The following is a 19,324-nucleotide window of genomic DNA, read 5'->3' as shown; positions in this document are numbered from 1 at the left end:
CTTTTACTTTTGGCTTCCCATGAACAAATTGTTTGTCCTAATACATCATTCCGCATTGTTACATCATTTGAAATGATGAGTAAGCAAAAAATAGTAGTTATGCAACTTTGAGTGAACATCCTTTCTTAAGATGGAGGTTTCAATCTCCCTCCTAAGAAAACTTAAGACAAATGTGTCAGTAATAGATTGTACAGTATCCCATAATATTAAATTTTTTATAAGTTCTGTATAGATCCAATGGTAAGCTATGTAGCAATTTGTTTCATCTGTTAATATACAAGCTTTTTAGATAATTAATGTTCGGCTAGTGCACACTTTGTTAATTTTATTTGTAATTGACACATATTTAAAAAAAAAACATTTAAATAAATCATCTGTAATGAGTCCCTTTTCCAAAATGCTAAAATCATAGATATTTTTCTTGTATCTGCATATATTGAAAAATGTATATTTTTATAAATTTCTACACATTTGCTTAACCTTCTTCTCAATAACACTGTAGATCAATGTTCTTTTTTGTCCTGTCCCAACACATTGTTTGTAAAATTTTATTTAAAAAAATAATAATAAATAAAATATAATTTATTTACAATATGCTCATTCCACTTTTTCAGCGGCATCGTAATCCTCGTGATTTTCTCAACCAAGGACAGCAGAGTGCAGGTCCTATTTGGATAGTAAAAGTAAACCCTCTATAGATCCTGTAGACAGTGAAAAATAATTTAATACTATGCAATTCTTGTTTACAGAGGTTTTGTTATATAAAACTATTATAGTTATTATAATAGAGATCAGAAACAAAGACGCTATACAAGATTGAACAAATTATACATCATAACAGTTCATTACCAGTGTCTTGTATTATCTTGAAACAATATTGTTAGTTGGCAATCAAAATCTTTTATCTGCATTTCCTAAAATTTTACAGACCTATAAAACATGGTTTTGAGTATGAGGTTGCAAGTTTTTGACAATGTCAGAGAGAGCGTGTAAAAGGTACACACTACTTATGAGGCAGAATGTAGAAATTAACTTTTCAACCTTATTAACACAAAAATGTGGTTTTGATCCATTTTAGAGATACAAGGTTTTCATTAATTATGTAATTAAAGCCAAACAATTGCTGAATTATATCAGGTTATACTACTACCATTACTAATTAAATGTTAATTAATTTGGCACTACAGACAAGTGTTAGGTGCCATCTCTTGCTAAATTTAATAATTATAAATAAATTAATCTTTTAATTAAAATAGAAAGTTCTGGAAGAAACGAATTGGTCCAAAGTGGGACTCGAACCCACAACTCCCATTTACCATGCAGTCGCAATGCAATTTACGCAACACAGACCTTTGTCCAATCCTCCCTTCCATAACTTATTAATTTAGGTATAACCATGTTTAGTTACGTATGGTGTAAGCTGGAGAAGACTCAGCATCTACCTCCTTCCTCTAGTGCCAAATTACTTTGCTTTTAATTAATAATAGTAATAATAATATAACCCTGCATAATTTGACTTTAATATACAGCTATCGAGTTTGGATATTTGTATTTGTAATTACATAATTATTATCAAATTATAATTTCTCCATTTATTAGACAAAACATCTATTTCACAAAACCTACAACATTAACAAAATATTTCGGTTAGATTTACCTTAGGTAGCCAAAATGGCAGCTCGTCTCTAATTCCAGAAAACAGAAGAAGGGAAACAGTGGGGATGCACGTTCTAACCTAACCTAACCTATTCTAATAAATTACCATAATTATTACCAACCAAATTATTAGAATAGGTTAGGTTAGGTTAGAACATGCATCCCCACTGTTTCCCTTCTTCTGTTTGCTGGAATTAGAGACAAGTGCCATTTTGGCTACCTAAGGTAAATCTAACCAATATTTCAAATAGTAACCAATCTTTCTTACCATATAACTTTTCAATACTGTGATGCTTTTTCAGTAGATCTTTCACACAGTACGGCAACCCATAAAAAGTCTCCAAGAGCACCTCCTTTCTCTTTTCCGCCTCCTCCAAAGCAGACGCCAAAGCAGCCTCTTTAAGAAGGAAAACTTCGGAAACTTTTAAGGAAACATTCTTGGCATTTTGTTTTAGCCTTTCTTTAATGAGATGAGACACATTATTTAAGCTTTGTTTCTCTTTAATATTTTCACAGCCGGCGACTGCAGTTTCCCGGTCACAAAAATCCTTCACCCGACAAGTCCGGAAATCCCCAGCTTTCGGTTCGAGTGGGACATGAGAATTTTCTGCACGTGCAATCTCGGTTACGTTCAGTTCTTGTTTACGATTCTCTTCTTCACCAATTAAATTAAATTCTTCCTCTGAAATAAGTTCAGCTTCTTCATTAGTGATCATTGCTTCTAATTCACTTTGACAGTCACTTGCAGAAGCATTAATCTTCATCCCAATTTCGTTCAACTTAACATTTCTTTCCATCTCATCCAGCTTCTGGTAGTCTTCCTCCATCAATGAATCATCAGAGAATTGTAAGCTCCTATCTTTGCATTCATTTTCAACCTTTTCTAATAATTTTGAATGTTCTCGACTTTTCAAAGACTTAGAATTTGAAGTTTTACAAAAATTGTCATTTTCTTTTAAAATATTATCATCTCTGCACGAATTTTCATTAATTAACAACTTCCTCTTTAACATTTTAGTTATCTTTATATATTATAAAGGTTTATAAATATAAAACTAATACTTTACACATGTTACTGGGTTTTCAAATTGTTTGCCACTATATTCTCTACTTCAGTGTTGTCAACGAGAAATGAGAAAAAATAGCCAAAACTGAAAGAAAAATCGCCCAAAGTTTTATTAATATTTGTGGCTTGTAAGAACTTTTTTAAAAATATTAATTATAAATGAATTATATATTTATAAACTTTAATAAAAACATAATTTAATTATTTTAAAAGAGAAAATTTAATAATCTGTAATAGCCCGCACGGATGGTTTTCTTTTATTTTTTTTTTTTGTAACTCTTTCCGCTTTATGGGCACTAAGAGGGCCTCTTATCGCAAGCCCATTATGGGTTCGGCCAGGTCCACAATGGGGTTTTTTTTAACTCTTTCCGCTTTGTGGGCACTAAGAGGGCCTCTTTTAGAAGGCCCATTATGGGTTCGGCCAGGCCCACAATGGGCGACCGGGTGGTGAGGGACGGGGCCCGACATATCCGAACGGACCACCCCCCGAAAAATTCCCGAACGGGTCGAAAATCCCCGGGGACTAACATAACCGAACGGACCACCCCCGAAAAATTCCTGGGGACTTTTTCTACCCGTCCGGATTCGATTCCGGGTCCCCCAGGGCGGCAGGCTTCCAATTTTGACCGCTCGGCCATCCGGACGCCCGCACGAATGGTTATGTTGAATCGAGTCGTTCTTCCTCAGAAGAAATTCGAGTTCGCGACGCACTCGGAACGGATTCTATTCTTTTAATTATTATGCCTTTTGGATTGCGTGTGCGGGAAGGAATAACTTCTAATTTAAATAAATCGTATATCTTTAAATTAACAATAGTTTTAATGGAAACAACACGAGAGCATTGTTTATTTTGAATCTCTTGAATTAATTACAATTGATTATTAAACCAGATTTTCTACAGAATGGTGTAATTTCGTTACTGTTATTACTTGATGCATGACATTCCTTACAATATATGCTTGTATTGTTTTTTTCCCATTCCGACTAGACCTGAGTTGCAGTGGTAGGCTAGCACGAATCAAGATTAGAAATGATGCCCTGTCTCAAAGAAGCTACGACAAATTACGATCTAAATCAGATTTCTCGCGGTACTGGTCATCTACCTCACCGAGAAGCATGTGCAACCTGTGCAAAACAGTGCTAAAATCTAATTTATAATATAGAAAATAAAACATTCCACTTTCTCTTAATCATATGTTTGGTTTAATGAAATATGACAACGCAACACGAGGGCGATCTACTAAGAAGGTGCCTCCCGGATGACTTTCTATAAGAAATTTGTCCCTATTTAGATGTTTGGTTTGATTTTATTCGTTTACGGCAATGCGACATAAAATATAAACAATCTGATGAGGGGAGAATTCCTCACGAAAGGTCTTTTATGGGGAAACTGACTTTTACAAATGTGAAGAAAACCCGAAAAACTCCACGTGGCCGGCTCTTCACGAGGCGTGAACCCACGACCGATAACCAGCGTTCAGTGGTTTTATACACAGAACCACTGGTAAGCCTTTAATCATATGAAAATTTTCGTAATTATTTAAATTTTGTTTTTTAATTTTTTCCGCCCAGTGGGCACTATGAGGGCCTCTTTTTTAGCAGGCCCATTATGGGTTCGGCCAGGCCCACAAAGCAGGCCGATCGGGTGATGAGGGACGGGCCCGACATATCCGAACGGACCACCTCCCGAAAAATTCTTGGGGATTTCTCGGCCCGTCCAGATTCGATGCCGGGTCCCTCAAAGCAGTAAGCTACCACTTTAACCGCTCTGCCATCCGGTTGTTATTTATTTTAAAGACTTTTCAAAATTATTATTATTATTATTATAAACAAAAATTTAAATAGAACAAAATTAAAATAATTAAAAATATTTACCGTTCAGAGTAGCGGTATACCGAAAATTGCAGGTTAGGTTCAATTGGAGTAACGTCAAGGACGAAACGGCTCCGGGTTGCGAAGTGTAGTTGACAGGTGACAGCGATGGAGTTCGGTCGATATTAGTGAATTTCGGACGAAAGTCGATCATGTCGAGAGATTCGAAGGGACGTAAGGATGTTATATCGCCGAAACCATCGAAAAAGAACCAGCAGAAGTTGACGATGGAGATAGGAGAGGTTAGAGTTGCGGAGGATAAAGATTTCGAGCAGTTGAAGAAGTTAATTGACTTGGAAGACGGTTGGAAGTTGGATTATAAGAAGAAAATGACACAAGTCTGGACTAAATCGACCCAGCAAACTAATATCAAGATAATAAAGGTAATTTCCATCATAAAACAGGTATATCCAATGCTTAACTATAGGAATAAAAACACATTTTACTGGTAAATTATTTTAAATATACAATAATTCATGCATGTAACTTTCAATTTTAGTATTACTTTCAGGGCCGGATTTACATAAGGGCATTTAGGGCCTGTGCCCAGGGCCCCCACAAAACTAAAAAAAAATTATGTTTAAACAGTTTTTTTTTCTTTTACCGCGACAGTCTAGTGTGGCCTAATCATGAAGGCCACAGGCAGAGAAAACCAAACCCGGGAAAAAAACCTATGAAACATGGGAAAATTTCGGTAAAATTTCACATAGGTATTTTTCAGTTAAATTAAAATAATTAGTTGTACACAATAAAATATATGTATGTTTACAATAACCTTATTTTTAAATGAAATTTACAACTTCCTAGTTGAAATCTATTTGAAAGTGCAGTATTTTGTGTAAATTTTCTAAATCATCAAATTTGCTTACTCTTAAAAGGGGCCCCACCGTATTTGTGCCCAGGGCTCCCTGATTGTTAAATCTGGCACTGATTACTTTGGTACATAAACACAAAACTTGTGACATGGATAAAGGAAATGAAATTTCTTATCATTTGGCTGCATGTAAACAGCTTAATGGTCCATGGAAAACTTTGTGTTATCATTTCTGATAGTCTTGGATAATTTAAGAATCTTTTTTATATATTAGACAATGATTATATCATGGAGAAACAATTCTGATGATTAATTTTAAAAAATTCCAATGTTTTTCCTATTTATTTTGTCGGATTTGTATCTAGAACTGCTGGCAAAATGAAATTGCACCTTAAATTTTAACAATATAATATTTTTGTTTTCTCTTACTTGAATGGAAGATGTTTTGTGCTTCTAAACTTATCATATCTTATGATGTTCAAAGGAGAAAAATAAATATGTAGATGCTGCATTTCTCGATAATTTGACGATTGGGAGGAAAAATTTCTCGACCGTTCCGTGACCGAGTTAAAAATTACCGTAAAAGTGTATGGGAGTGCATTGTGGATTTGTCTAGATTTTAAATTAACTCTGTATCCGATTTAGTTACCATGTGTATAAATTGACAATTATTTTAAAATTTCTAAATGCTGTCGAACCAAAAAACGATTATAAAAGTGTTGTTAAATTAATTTATTCTTTGCAGCTGAGGACGGTTTATGTGGATGTGTCGCCTGCACTGCTGTTTGACGTGCTGTTAGACCCGGATTATAGAAAAATGTGGGACACTCATGTGGTGGAAAGTTATGATATAGGTTGTCTCAATCCTAATAATGATCTCGGCTATTATGCAGGTAATGGTTTTTATTATTCATGGTCCAGTTTTTGAAAAAGTATATTTAAATATGTTTTGAAGATATCTGTTAATGTGTGTGCTACTTGATAATTTAATATCGTAATTTAATTTCTTGTATTAATTGTAGCTCTTCAATATTTAAATGTATTCATTAAAGTTACTCAGATTATTATTATTATTATTTTAAATGTTTTATTGAAATCTTATTACTGCACCATTTAAAGTAAATTTTATATTACAGTTAAATGTCCTTCTCCACTCAAAAACAGGGATTTTGTCTTGTTACGGTCATGGCTGGTGACAAAAAATGAACACATGCTGATAAATCATTCTGTGTTCCACGACGTAAGTAAAGGCTAATTTGAGTTAATAATAGAAATGCTAATGAAATATTTGTAGGCAGCTGAGACGGTTTTCTGTGTTTAATTATTTTAGTCGGCTCCTCCGAAGAAGGGATTCGTTCGCGGCATCTCTCTCCTGACGGGATTTGTCATCAGACCTGTTAAAGATAATGGTTGCGAATTGAATTATGTAACACAGTGTGATCCTAAAGGTGAAATTATTTTTCATTTAATTATGTAAAAGTGATTAAACATAGATAAATCACTAAACACATATTTGTATAATTACATTAGTCTTTAGTTAATTATTATTTATTGATGTTCATCTATTACATTATGTAATAATTAATTCAGGTTCATTACCAGTGTGGATGGTTAACAAGTTAACACAGATATTTGCACCAAAGGTAAAATTTTTTGACAATGTTTTAATTAATAACAACATGCAAAGTTTGTATTATTAATTGAAGATGACTATTTTGTGTTTAAACAGATGGTAAAGAGGTTGCATAAAGCCTGCGTGGGATACGACTCCTGGAAAATAAAGAATAATCCGAACTTCAAGCCTTGGATCAATCCAGAACAGATGATGCTACCCCGCATCGACATGGCTTGCTGCATGAGAAACGAATTACAAAGATCCACAGAATCCATAGACGAAAGCAACCTGGAAGAGTCGTGCGATAAGGAAGATTTGTCCGACGACGACGACTAGTAGAGGCAGACGCGTTCCAATCGGTTCAGACGTACAAGTTTTAAATCCCGAAAAGTAACAGTTAAAATATTCTATTGTTATGTTTTATTAAGATTATAAATTAACCAGAGGGGTTAAGGTTATCCTCTGAAATGGTGCTTTTTTCCCAAGTACTTTTGTATTAATACAAAGCATCTGTATTACACAATTGTTAATATATATAAAGAGAAAGTAGGATGAGAGAGAGAGAGAGAGAGAGAAAAGGCACTATTTGAAGATTATCAAATGCAATTTTAAAATATAATTATTTTTAATAACATTCAGAACTTTTAAGAATTGTTATTTATGATTGTCAAAAAGATGGAGGGAAGTCTTTCGAGAGACCAATGCCGACTACAATCAAAAAACACTATATCAAAAATTGAAACTTTCAGTTCTATTTTTTGATATATGCATAAGTTCTAGCTACTCGAAATATATTAGATACATAACAAAGTCTAGTCATTACAATCGTGATGTTTTCAAATTGTTTGAGATATTTAGCTTATATATATAATAAATATGTATATGTATTCAATTATACAGAAACTATAGCAAACTTTGAACAATATTTGAATGTTTATTATAGAAGAAAAAAAAAACACCAAATAGTATTTTATCATGATTTCCTATAGATATTTTCAATTGATTAAAAGAATTATTTACAGGTGTTTACTGACTATATCAAATTTTTGTGCTTCCAATAAAACTTTTACAGATGCTCAATAAAAACAGTCTTTCTCTTTATCATTCGTCTAAACGTTTGACCTTTCGACATCACTTTGACCGATAAAATTTCCTTTTACTTTTATATAACCGTATTTATTTACCGTTATCGTGTTGACTTAAACTGCTCAACGTCTCCATTCGCTCGAAATGAAACAAACATTGCTTCTGGGCACACCTAGAGAGTGAAAGAAATATAAATATTTAACTTCTTTCACACTCCGGATAAGTTTAATCGATTACGTGATCCAAAAACTAGTTAAATAGTTCGCAAACAGAGTTTAAACAAGCCGACGGTCAATTTAACGACACGGACGAACGGTTGCACTTTAAAATATTTAAATTAATCGATAATCTCGTTCCACTTACACACTTATAGATCTTGCAAGATGTTTTAATAAAAACTTATAATTCCATTAAATCTTTTCCGATTTAATTAAACAAACTTAATACCGCCGGTCGTTAGTACGAAATTTTCCGGAGAGTTTAATTCCGAGAACCTCGAAGCCAATTTCGCTAACTAAACACCGGCGGCCGACTCTCTCCGATTTAAAAAAAAGGAGATGTCACGTTCTCACAGTTATTGATCCGGTCGATCCATAACAGATGGTCTTCTAAATAGGTCAACAAAGTAGGATAGAATTTTTAAATGTTTACAACTAGAATAATGATTTCATTTTGTTAAATAGGTTAAAGCATTTTTATTTATTTACTTATTTTTAAATTTCAATAATGTTTTTACTATTACTTAACAGTACACAGGAAAATTATTCTCCACCACATTTAAAGTCATAAAATCTATATTCTATCATTTAACTCCATTTTTTTTTTTTTAAACCAAAATTGTATTTTGATTTTTCTGCTATTTTAAAATAAAAATGTGGAACTACTTAAATTGCCTAAAATTAAAAACTGTTATTTTTTTCAAATAAATTTCAAAAACAATTCCAAACTTCTAATGATAGAGCTATTTTAATTTATCCAATTTTTATAAAGTAACTGAATGCATTAATATTTAAAAATTGAGAAAGTAAAAGTAGAATTTCTTGGAAGAGCACGTGCTTTATTCGAAAAAGTGAAATTTTACTTCCTTTAAAAACTCAACACCTACTTTTTCTACAAGGAAAGACGATCGAGACGTCGAAGTCGGGATGAGAAAATGTTCATTTTGATGAAAATTTATCGATCGGACGTGCAGAGAAAATTATTTCCGGAAACGTTTGATCAAGACCAAGTTACTAAAAATAGCGAGAAGCAGCTTCTTATTTAGTAATATAGAAAATGAGTTTTACTTATTACAAAATTAAATTAATTCGAGTCCTATTCAAACATCTGTTACTCGAGGATCTTCCCCGACTTTTTTCATATAAACTCGAAATTTATTTTTAAAATTTAATTTCTAAATTTAACGGTATTAAAACATGCGCGACGTTTTTATCGCTTATAACGTCACTGAAATGATGCCAAAGATATAATTTGTTGCACCTTTTCAACTACGACATTTCTACCAGATAACTGTCAAAAATAAAATTACCACCCCCTTTTTCTATTCTCTCGGATGACATTTTGCTTGGGAAAATCCGCCATTTTTTTTTTTTTTTTTTAAATAATCTAGGCCACGTCATTCGTGAAGAAACACGTCGGCGTAATCGAACGGTGGTTCGTATTAGATTCAATTGTGACACGCCGTTATTGTAAGACGTTTGTATTGTTTAGCACGCTCTTCCTTTTGTTTTATTGATGTGTGAATTTCGCTCGTCACTCTTGCGTAATTATGACGTAAATGCATATTGTGACGTTCGACTATCAATAGAAGTCGATACCATACAGAGGTACTCTTGGGGAGTCGTTTTATATTCAGTTCTCTATACAATTTGCTGGAACATTTGTTAAAATAATTCATGTAAATTTGAATATTTTAAACTAAAATATAATAAAAATATGTTTTAGTTTACAAAACACTTCACTCTCCTTGTAATTATGTTGCTTTATGACTCATACAAATGGCTTTTTGGAATAGGTTTTTTTTTATACTGAGGCTATAAAACTTGATTTTTAACCGTCATGTACTAGATACTGAAGTTTTGTTCAATTTCCATAATTATTTATGCTATTAAAACACATACACATAAATTTAGCATTTAAACTCAATGTACACATCAAAGTCTCTCAGATCTTATCAACACATAAGAGAAACTTAAAATGCAAATTTAACCTAGTTAGTTCCCCATATTTTATATTGATCATTTGTGTAGAAGCAATTAAATATTTAATATTCTTTTAAAATGCTATCTGAATCATAAAGGTCATTTGGCTATATATTCTAAAACAAATATACACATATTTAAATTTAAATAAGGAATTTTTAAACTCTAGCAAGTATAAAGTCCGTCGGAAGCATAAATAAATAAATTAAGCAATTAGAAGTTGTTGTTTAAAGTACTTTAGTATATTTAAGCAATAAAAACAATTGGATGGATATAGATATATAAATTAAATTAATAAAATGTTAAAACAATTTTAAAAAATCACTTAAAATGATCAGAGTAACATTCAAATTTAAAGAAAAAATAAATTTATCGTTTACTTTATAAAAATATAATTTATAAAAACTCGAAAATTAAATAGCAGAGCAAAATATTTTCTTTTCCTCTATCAATTTTCATTACATTTTACTATTTTGAAAAACACAAGTTTTGAAGAATGTGTCATAAATATTTAAACCAAAGAATTCTTTAAAATCATATAAAAAGTCTTACTTAAGAAGTCAAAATTAGATTTTCTTTAGAATAGCAGACAGTGATGAATAATTAATAAGACTTGGCTAAATATTTTCTTCTTGCTCTTTTCAATTTATCAGAAATCAAATAAGATTATATTTTTGCACAATGTTTATTTGTATATAAATGATATAATTTTGAATTTAATCTGATTTAAAATATATATTTGCCTCTCTATCAATACTTATTTACACAATAATTTTTAAAAATATATATGTTATGTAATATATGTCGTAATAGTTAAAATGTATCGGCAACATTATTATGAGTAATCAATTCTCTTAACTGCGCTACAAAGAAAGATTTTAGCATAATCCTAACAAAGAAATTGATCTCTACAATCGTTAAAGATCCTCATTTCAATTAAACACTTGCGCAACTTTTCTAAATGATTAAATGAATTTAAATTTTGAATAATCTAGAAATATCTCGTGGTCGAATAACTTAATCTGCTTAAAAAATTAATATACGTATAACATTAATCGATAACACAATTTGATGGGATAATAAAAGAGTACACAGTCATACTCGATACCTTAAATAAAAAGCTAAGTATTTTACATAAATCAATATATTTAATGCATAGGACAAGTAACTAGGAGTGTCCATCCTATCTGGGTTTTAGTTATCTAACAGTACACAGTTTGCATCACTTACGATATCTATTCATAATCTATAATACTTGACATTCCACCCATTTTCATTCTATCGTTAAGCAATTTTAATAGGTTTTGTAATACCGTCTCGATAGAATATTCCTAGTCTGCGACACAAATCCTTCTACTTGCATTTTTATCACTCGATATAATGTGTACTTACATCGAGTGGCATATGCGATATCAAATAGTACAGCAGTTTTAATTAGTGGAAATGAAAAAGGTATAGATAGAGCTTAGTAATGCAGCATGTGCATAATTTGTATGCAGCATGAAGCAGCTTTTTATATAAATAGGTAATTTAGTATGGCAAAGTCATTTTATTATATGAAAAATTACAAAAGAGAAAAAACTTTTCAGATGACAAATATAGAAAACTGCAAAAGCAGATGTAGTTTTACCGATAAAATTAACCATTGCTGTAGAATAAAAATATTTATTGTTTAATTTTTAAAATATGCTTTGATTTGATAAACGGCATAATTTATACATCTTTAATTTAAAATTTTTCATTTATAAAAAGATTGTCGAGGTAATTAATGCAGTGGTAATTTAATTGCAAATTTGATTTTTCAAAACATTAAAATTTTACATTGGATTAAAAGTGTTTAAAATTACTTTGGTGCTGCAACATTTAGTTTTGCAAAAATATCACATTTTAAATTTGAATAATAAGCAAATAGTGCAATGCCTCGGGTAAAGGCTATTTCCAGCATTTTATATGCAAGAAACGGTTTTTACGGTAACGTTTTGCAAAACCGGATTGCACACCGAAAAAGGAAACACTTTCATCCCGTGACAGGCGGCGCCGACTTCGCCGTTTATATTAACCGTAATTACTGCTCCGCTAAAAGTCGGATATTTTTTACCTATCCTCTTTATGGCGTCCGCAGCCGCGTCGTAGGGATTCATTCCTCCCGCCATGTTCTCCACTGCCCGGTAACTCGGCAAGAACCTCATCATAACGTCGCCGTCTCCCGTGGCAGCCGCTCCGCCGACTTCCTGATCGACGTAGAGTCCGGCACCCACCAGAGGCGAATCCCCTACCCTTCCGGGAATTTTGAACTTTTCACCATTGGTGGAGGTCCCTCCGGCCATTCTGTTTTGAGAATCGATCACGAGCATACCTATGGTGTCGTGATTTCCGTAATCAAAATTCGACTCGTGCTGGGGAATTTCATTCGACCGTCCGTCCATTGGAGCCGGTCTGTAGGGCCCGCAGGATTTTTTGGGATCGGGAACGACATTTTTCCAATAATTCGGCTGACAATTTGACAGTTTCCATTTCTTCCACATGTCTCTAGATTTATTAGTCGATAGATCTTCCTCTTTGAAGCCCATTTGTTTAGCAAATTCGGTAGCTTGATCACCCACGAGTATGGAATGTTGAGTATTCTCTAGCACCCTACGAGCCACAGATATTGCGCTTTTAACCCTCCTCAGAGCTCCGACGGCTCCGATATCGTGCGAAGGGCCGTCCATGATCATAGCATCGAGCGTGGTTTCTCCACTTTCGTCGGGACTTCCTCCATATCCGACAGTTCCATCGCATTGTGCGACTTCACAAGCGGTGCATCCAATTTCCACCGCATCTAAAGCGCTTCTACCTTCGTTATATACGGCATTCCACGCAGCTTTAGTTGCTACAGTAAATTCCCAAGTATTTATAACCACGGGGATATTTTTCGCTTCTACAGACATGATAAAACATAAAAGAATCCATCCTAAAATCTCCATCATGTGACATCGCTTATCGTATTCATCTTGTCGACTGTTTTGATATCTCGTCGCCATCTGCTGGCTTTTATCAATAACATAATTTTTTTTTTTTTTGTTTTTAATTCAAATTTATAATTTTTAAATCAGATAAAAATTTACAGCTATTTAACGTCTAAGTAATAACATTATTATTACCATTAAATTAAATATTAAAAATTATGTTTACTTTTTAAAATACAATTGTTTAAAAGTATTATTTACATTTTCGCTTTGGCGCTAGAGAGGTAGCGCCCTCTTCCAAAATCATATTTGTAATAATTGATGTTTAAAATAATCTTAACCGAATAAAATTATTTAAAATCTCAAATGTTTTAGTTTGCATCACAATAAATTAATTTAAGGCATTGTGGGGTGTATAAATTTATTTAAATTAATAGTTTCTTTCCGAGCGGCTAAGGCTTAGCTGGTAAGCCTTACCGCTCTGGGGGACCCGGGATCGAATCCGGACGGGTCGAAAAATCCCCAGGAATTTTTCGGGGGTTGTCCTTCCTGATATATCACTACCCAGCCGCCCCAATTGTGGATCTAGTCAAACTTATAATGGGCTTGCTAAAAGAGGCCCTCTTAGTGCCCACACGGCAAAGTTTTAAAAACCAGCCTGGCTTAATTACCATTGTTGTCACGCACTTACATAAAGTTAAAATTACCCCAATATTTCCCATATACAGATTCTGTTAAGGTAGCCATTATCAGATTGAAATTTTCCAATTTTTTTGAACGCATAAAGTATTTTGATGATATTCTTTCAAATTTTTGACGTGAATAGGTCTTTAAATTTGCTTCCGTAGTGGGAGGCAATTCAAAAAACTGATGATAACAAAATCGGGGGATACAGTTTGGCATTGCAGCTACATATCTATCGTCTACATCTAAAATTTAATTACATCACTCGATAGTTAAAGGATCAAAAAATTCATTACGTTGAGTGGGGACTGTGACGCATCGTGCGCGGCGGAGGGAGAAGCGCCGCCATTTTGAGGTCGTTTTGCCGCGTCACATACTTTCTGTTTAGTATACATTTTGACTCGGAGAAGCTACAACGCTCGTTTGAGTTTCAATTTACAGCTCTCGTCAATATTTATCGATTGCGTACACAAAACATTAGTGTGGAATAGTTATGGTGAATATATATGGTGTTAAAGATAAAAATTAAGAAAACTTAATACAATGTCGGCCTATACTCGTCGAAAAGCCAAATCAAAATATAGAAATCGTATACGGTTAAAAAGGGTTTCTCAAGCGCAATCCAATGATACCCATAAAACACCATATGATAGGGTGAAAGCGGTGCCGGGAACGTAAAATACTCGGCTGTGTGTACATCCATCCGGGCACAGCGTTAGCAGAAATTAAGCACTGTACGTTACGATCGTTGCTAAAGTATTCTAAAAACATCATTAAGATTATACCCGAATACGAACCAGATCTGACTACACCAATCATAATCGTCGGAGACTTTAATGTTAACGTCTCGCAAGACCGCTCGTTACTCGACTTCATGCTCAGCGAGTATAATTTGTCTTATATCGAAACTCCTCCAACAACGCTAGGCAATACCTGTATTGATTTAACGTTCACCAGAAATCTCGATGTATCCTGTATGCCATTTGTATCGTACTTTTCGTATCACAGACCTATCATTAATAAAATTATAACACACTAATACATATAATACGCTCAAAGAAAATATTTCCCGTTAACGTACACGTATTCACGTAAAACACATGGCCGTGTCCCGACACAGCCACACTCCATTTTTTTTTTAACGGTACCTCCGCACGGAGTGTCCTGAAGACACACCCCTAACAGTTTATATATATATACTCGTAATATACTGTTTAATTTTATTTTTTAACGCTTAAAAAATGAAAACGTTCAAACCGATTTAATTTTTTACTATCAGAGTTGAAATCAAGTAAAATATTTACAGTATTCTGTAAATGGTAAGTATTAGCGATTATTTTTGCAACAAAGTAGAATTTTGAGATAAATTTAAAATGTGTGCAGCGAAAGAAATACACTTGTTATCTCCGCCTTTCAAAATGTTCCCAACTTGCAACAGAATATTGAAGGCGGAGTATAGCGAACTGTACACCTATTAACGATAAAAAGAACAATTAATTTTCCCTATTTTTTGACGTTTTAAAATCTTCATAGCTGTAAGTTAATCGCTAATAAACTCGAATTTATACTCTACATATGTTTCTTATATTTGATAAACTTCAATATACCTTTACCGGACATCCCTTCGATGTAACGAAAAAACCACCACAACTAAATCCCAGTTCGTTTTCTCGAAATTTTTTCATGAAATCCAACAACTAAATAAGTATAAATTTTAATAACTAAAAGAAATACGATTATACAATTACAGTTTTATTTATAATTATTGAAAATACAATAAACTTACTTTTATTTTGTCTTCTACCGCCAAACGAGCGGAAGCGAAGATTCTTATTTCTTGAAAAGAATCATAAGCCTAAACACATAAAATTAAAAAATGTCATTGAAAATAGAAAATTGATAAAAATTCTTATTCTACCCATCAGAATTTACGAATTCCGAAATAAGGGAAACAGCAAAAGAGAACAACAATCCCAGAAAAACGGAGAAAATGGTGCCGAGACTTAACAATAGCCGAAGAATTATATCCAGTCCGCCGAAAATAGCATTGTAGACAAAAAAAGGCTAAGATATAAATTACTATGCCAAATGTAACGAAAAATAGGTCCTGCCATTTATTATTCATCTGATTTATAAGATCATAAATCTCTGCATGCTTAGAGATGATTTGGTCGACATCATACTTTGCACATCTATTTTTGGTTAATTGTAATTGTTTGGCTAATTCTTGGAATCTCTCGAGTATCAAAAGGCCTACTAATAACGACGCGGGTATCATCGAAGCTTAAAATGCCATATGGTAAGAACCAAGTACAGTAAACGAAAGAGAGCAAAAAAGTGCTCGAAAAGAACTCGAATCCTTCTCTACTACCGGAAAGAAAACAAGCGGGGTCATCAAAGCGATAGAAATGAAAATTCCGAGAAAAGAAACACCGAAAAATCCTAATATTACCAATTGATACCGAAACAATTTTTCCTTCTCACCAGCGTAACTCGATATTTTCATGTCAAAGCTTATTTTTCTCTTACCGATATGTATGCAAACAATGGAACCAATGTTAATGAAATAAAAGGCCATTTTCAGAAAAGGGTGCATTTCTCTACCATTATATCTTTCAATGGGACTACAGAAAACAACATTCTCTTTAGTTGCAAGATTCTGAAGGAGAAATACAATTGTTTCAGTAACCATCAATATTAGAATGCATTTTCTGTAAAATTCTATTATTTTTGATTGTCTGGCGTTCAACTGGCGACAATCGCAGCGTTTGTAATAAATATCGCCAAAAATTATAGAGATAGAGATTATGAGATAAAGCATGCAGTAAACACAATTCTCTGTCATATTGCATCTAACCAGAAGTAATGGAGCTTATTACTTTATAACAATTCTAAATTACTCTAATGCTGTTTTCTAGAAACAGCAACGATTTTCCCTTCTCATTCCACGTGTATTCGCATATATCAGAACGCAAATAAGCGAAATAGTTTACTCATCTTTAGAATGTGCAGAATTTCATGATCGCAATGCAACTAGAGATTGCAATTGCTGGATCCCTCATCCAGCAATCCAGCTGGATCGAGCGCATTCTTCGGCCTGCTGGATCCAGCAGCGCTGCGGATCTGCAAATACTCAATTAACTTTCTAAATAATTGCGAAAAAGTCTACGTCGTCGCGTTGCCGCTTTGCTAACTACTAGACTGCTACTAATTACTTACTCACTACTTTACTAACACTAATAATTAAATTACTTATAAATAAACTATACCTTAATCAATCCAGCAAAATTTAATAAAATAATAACGTATTCAATCGCTTTTAACGATCTTCCTCGGTTACAAAAAAATACAGCATTAACTATAGAACATAAAATGTGTTTGGAATAAATATAAAAAGAATAGTGCTTAATTACATCCCATTTTTTTTAAACAAGATACATAGATGTACTGCCAGGTCTAATAATTTTCGTATTGTATACCGACGTAATCCCACTGTTTTCAAACTTTTAAGAAACGATAAAAAGAAAGAGGATCGGAATTCAACAACGGGTATATATTCGGTGCCTTTACACAACCAACGTTTCAATTCCAAGCTTGTTTATGTGGGTGCAACGATGCGCAGTTTAAAACAAAGGCTCAAGAGCACAAATATACAATCAGTAAGAACCTTCACAACACTGCGCTGGCATCATACGCAAGACAGAAGGATGTTAACGTCCAATGGATCAAGCGGCAATTATAAAAACGACGACGAATAGGCAAACGGTCAAACATCTTGAGAGATTGGAAATCTGCAAGGTGCACATGACAACTGGTTGTATAAACCATAGAGATGCGGACTCATTGTCTACCGTGTGGAGATCCTTTTACATTAATTAATGTTATTAACGGACAATGCTGGTTTCGTTGGATCTTATATACAGGGTGTTTTTTTTTTAACTGACGGTACTCAGAGACATCTGTAGAGCAATCTAACAGCCGGACTGTCGCCAAATTTGGGAGAGTGACTAAGGACGATATGGGAAAGAGATTCCGCGAAGAAAATAGTAGTACCCAAATTTTCCGGTAGGGGTGGATTTGGCGCTGTTGTAGCAAAACAGCTAAGAATCTGCATAAAATCCAGCTGCAATTAACAAACACACGAATGAATAATCAGACAGCGGTTTCAGTGTAATAACGAAAGTTTAATTAATCAGCAAATAACCTTCTCCCTTCTTCAATGTGATCACCGTCCTGCTGGACAACTCATTGCATCCTGAACACCGTGTTCTCTATGGCCGAACGTAACATGTCCGCAGGAATGTTCATCCCAGTTCGAGAAATGTTGTCCTTCAAAGTCATCAAGTTTGGGACGCTACCAAGATAGACCTTGGACTTTAAGTAACCCCACAGGAGAAAGTAACAGGGAGCGAGGCGGTCATGCAAGTGGAAAAAGGGTCACTTCACTGAAGAAAGGGTCATCAGTCGCTGACTGATGACCCTTTCTTCAGTGAAGTGCTGGTAGCTTTTTCGCTACAACAGCGCCAAATCCTCCTCTACCGGCGAATTTAGGTACTACTTTTTCTTCGCGGAATCTCTTTTCCATGTCATCCTTAGTCACTCTTCCAAATTTGGCGACAGTCCGGCTGCTAGATTGCTCTACAGATGTTTCTGAGTACCGTCAGTTTAAAAAAACACCCTGTATATATTTTTTCCTCTATTTATTTTGTTTATTTATCTATATTTTGTCCGTTTGGGCGTTTTCCGTTAATTTTCATATTTATTCCGAACACATTTTATGTTCTATATTTAATGTTCTATTTTTTTTTGTAACCGAGGAAGATCGTTAAAAACGATTGAAAACGTTATTATTTTATTAAATTTTGCTGGATTGATAAAGGTGTAGTTTATTTAACTTATTCTACTTCCAGTATATAGTTTTATATACTTATAAATAACTACAGACTAATATGTAGAGCCTATATATGAAAACTGGTAAGACTGATAGCCCCTTAGCCACTGACTATCCGTCCTTAGATTATTATAATATATTAATATAAATTAATCAGTAGAATTACCTTTGCTATTATTTAACTTAAAGATTACATTATAATTATAATCTAACTAAACATTTAAAGTTAATTATCTCTATCTCAAATGTTAAACCGAACCAAAGTTAAGTTTACTACCTAAATGTGTAAGAAGTTTTACTGATTTATAGTGACCAGTCCAAATAATAAAAGCTTTTAAAGTATTTTTTTTAAATGTTTTATTTCATTAAAAAAACATAAATTGCAGGATAGATAGATAGACAGACAACACTTTATTGCACCAAAAATACATCCGTGCTGGATCCAGCTGGAATGATTTCAATCCAGCAAAAATCCAGCTGGATTCAAAACA

General features: G+C 33.5%; 3 protein-coding genes across 3 annotated transcripts in view; 1 reads left to right on the top strand and 2 right to left on the bottom strand.

The window, feature by feature from the left end:
• The window catches only part of mus301 (mutagen-sensitive 301), a 31,679-nt gene extending 28,912 nt beyond the window's left edge, over positions 1–2,767 (bottom strand). The window contains 1 exon segment of the mRNA XM_067264077.1: positions 1,925–2,767. Within this exon segment, the coding sequence (XP_067120178.1) occupies positions 1,925–2,669 (745 nt within the window). The 5' untranslated portion in view covers positions 2,670–2,767.
• Positions 2,768–4,657: 1,890 nt separating this feature from the next.
• On the top strand, positions 4,658–8,109 carry LOC136969790 (START domain-containing protein 10-like). The gene is made up of 6 exons (XM_067264051.1): positions 4,658–4,977; positions 6,154–6,301; positions 6,545–6,648; positions 6,739–6,856; positions 6,999–7,051; positions 7,138–8,109. The coding sequence occupies exons 1-6, from the start codon at positions 4,747–4,749 to the stop codon at positions 7,357–7,359; spliced, it is 876 nt and encodes a 291-aa protein (XP_067120152.1). The 5' UTR covers positions 4,658–4,746; the 3' UTR covers positions 7,360–8,109.
• Positions 8,110–11,959: 3,850 nt separating this feature from the next.
• Positions 11,960–13,325, bottom strand: LOC136969782 (N(4)-(Beta-N-acetylglucosaminyl)-L-asparaginase). Its single transcript, XM_067264040.1, has one exon. The coding sequence runs from the start codon at positions 13,277–13,279 to the stop codon at positions 12,257–12,259; it is 1,023 nt and encodes a 340-aa protein (XP_067120141.1). The 5' UTR covers positions 13,280–13,325; the 3' UTR covers positions 11,960–12,256.
• Between the last annotated feature and the right edge of the window lie 5,999 nt (positions 13,326–19,324).

The sequence above is a fragment of the Centruroides vittatus genome, unplaced genomic scaffold (genome assembly GCF_030686945.1).
Source record: "Centruroides vittatus isolate TY-2023 unplaced genomic scaffold, ASM3068694v2 contig_1042, whole genome shotgun sequence".
Classification (NCBI taxonomy): domain Eukaryota; kingdom Metazoa; phylum Arthropoda; class Arachnida; order Scorpiones; family Buthidae; genus Centruroides; species Centruroides vittatus.
Note: the sequence above shows the minus strand (reverse complement) of the source record. Positions and strands in the feature narration are given on the sequence as shown.

Bases quoted from the DNA above. Each gene is read 5' to 3' on its own strand.
- LOC136969790 (XM_067264051.1), top strand. From the start codon at position 4,747: ATGTCGAGAGATTCGAAGGGACGTAAGGATGTTATATCGCCGAAACCA. The intron at 4,978-6,153 runs GTAATTTCCATC...TATTCTTTGCAG, and splicing joins CTAATATCAAGATAATAAAG to CTGAGGACGGTTTATGTGGA. The intron at 7,052-7,137 runs GTAAAATTTTTT...GTGTTTAAACAG, and splicing joins CACAGATATTTGCACCAAAG to ATGGTAAAGAGGTTGCATAA.
- LOC136969782 (XM_067264040.1), bottom strand. From the start codon at position 13,279: ATGATGGAGATTTTAGGATGGATTCTTTTATGTTTTATCATGTCTGTA.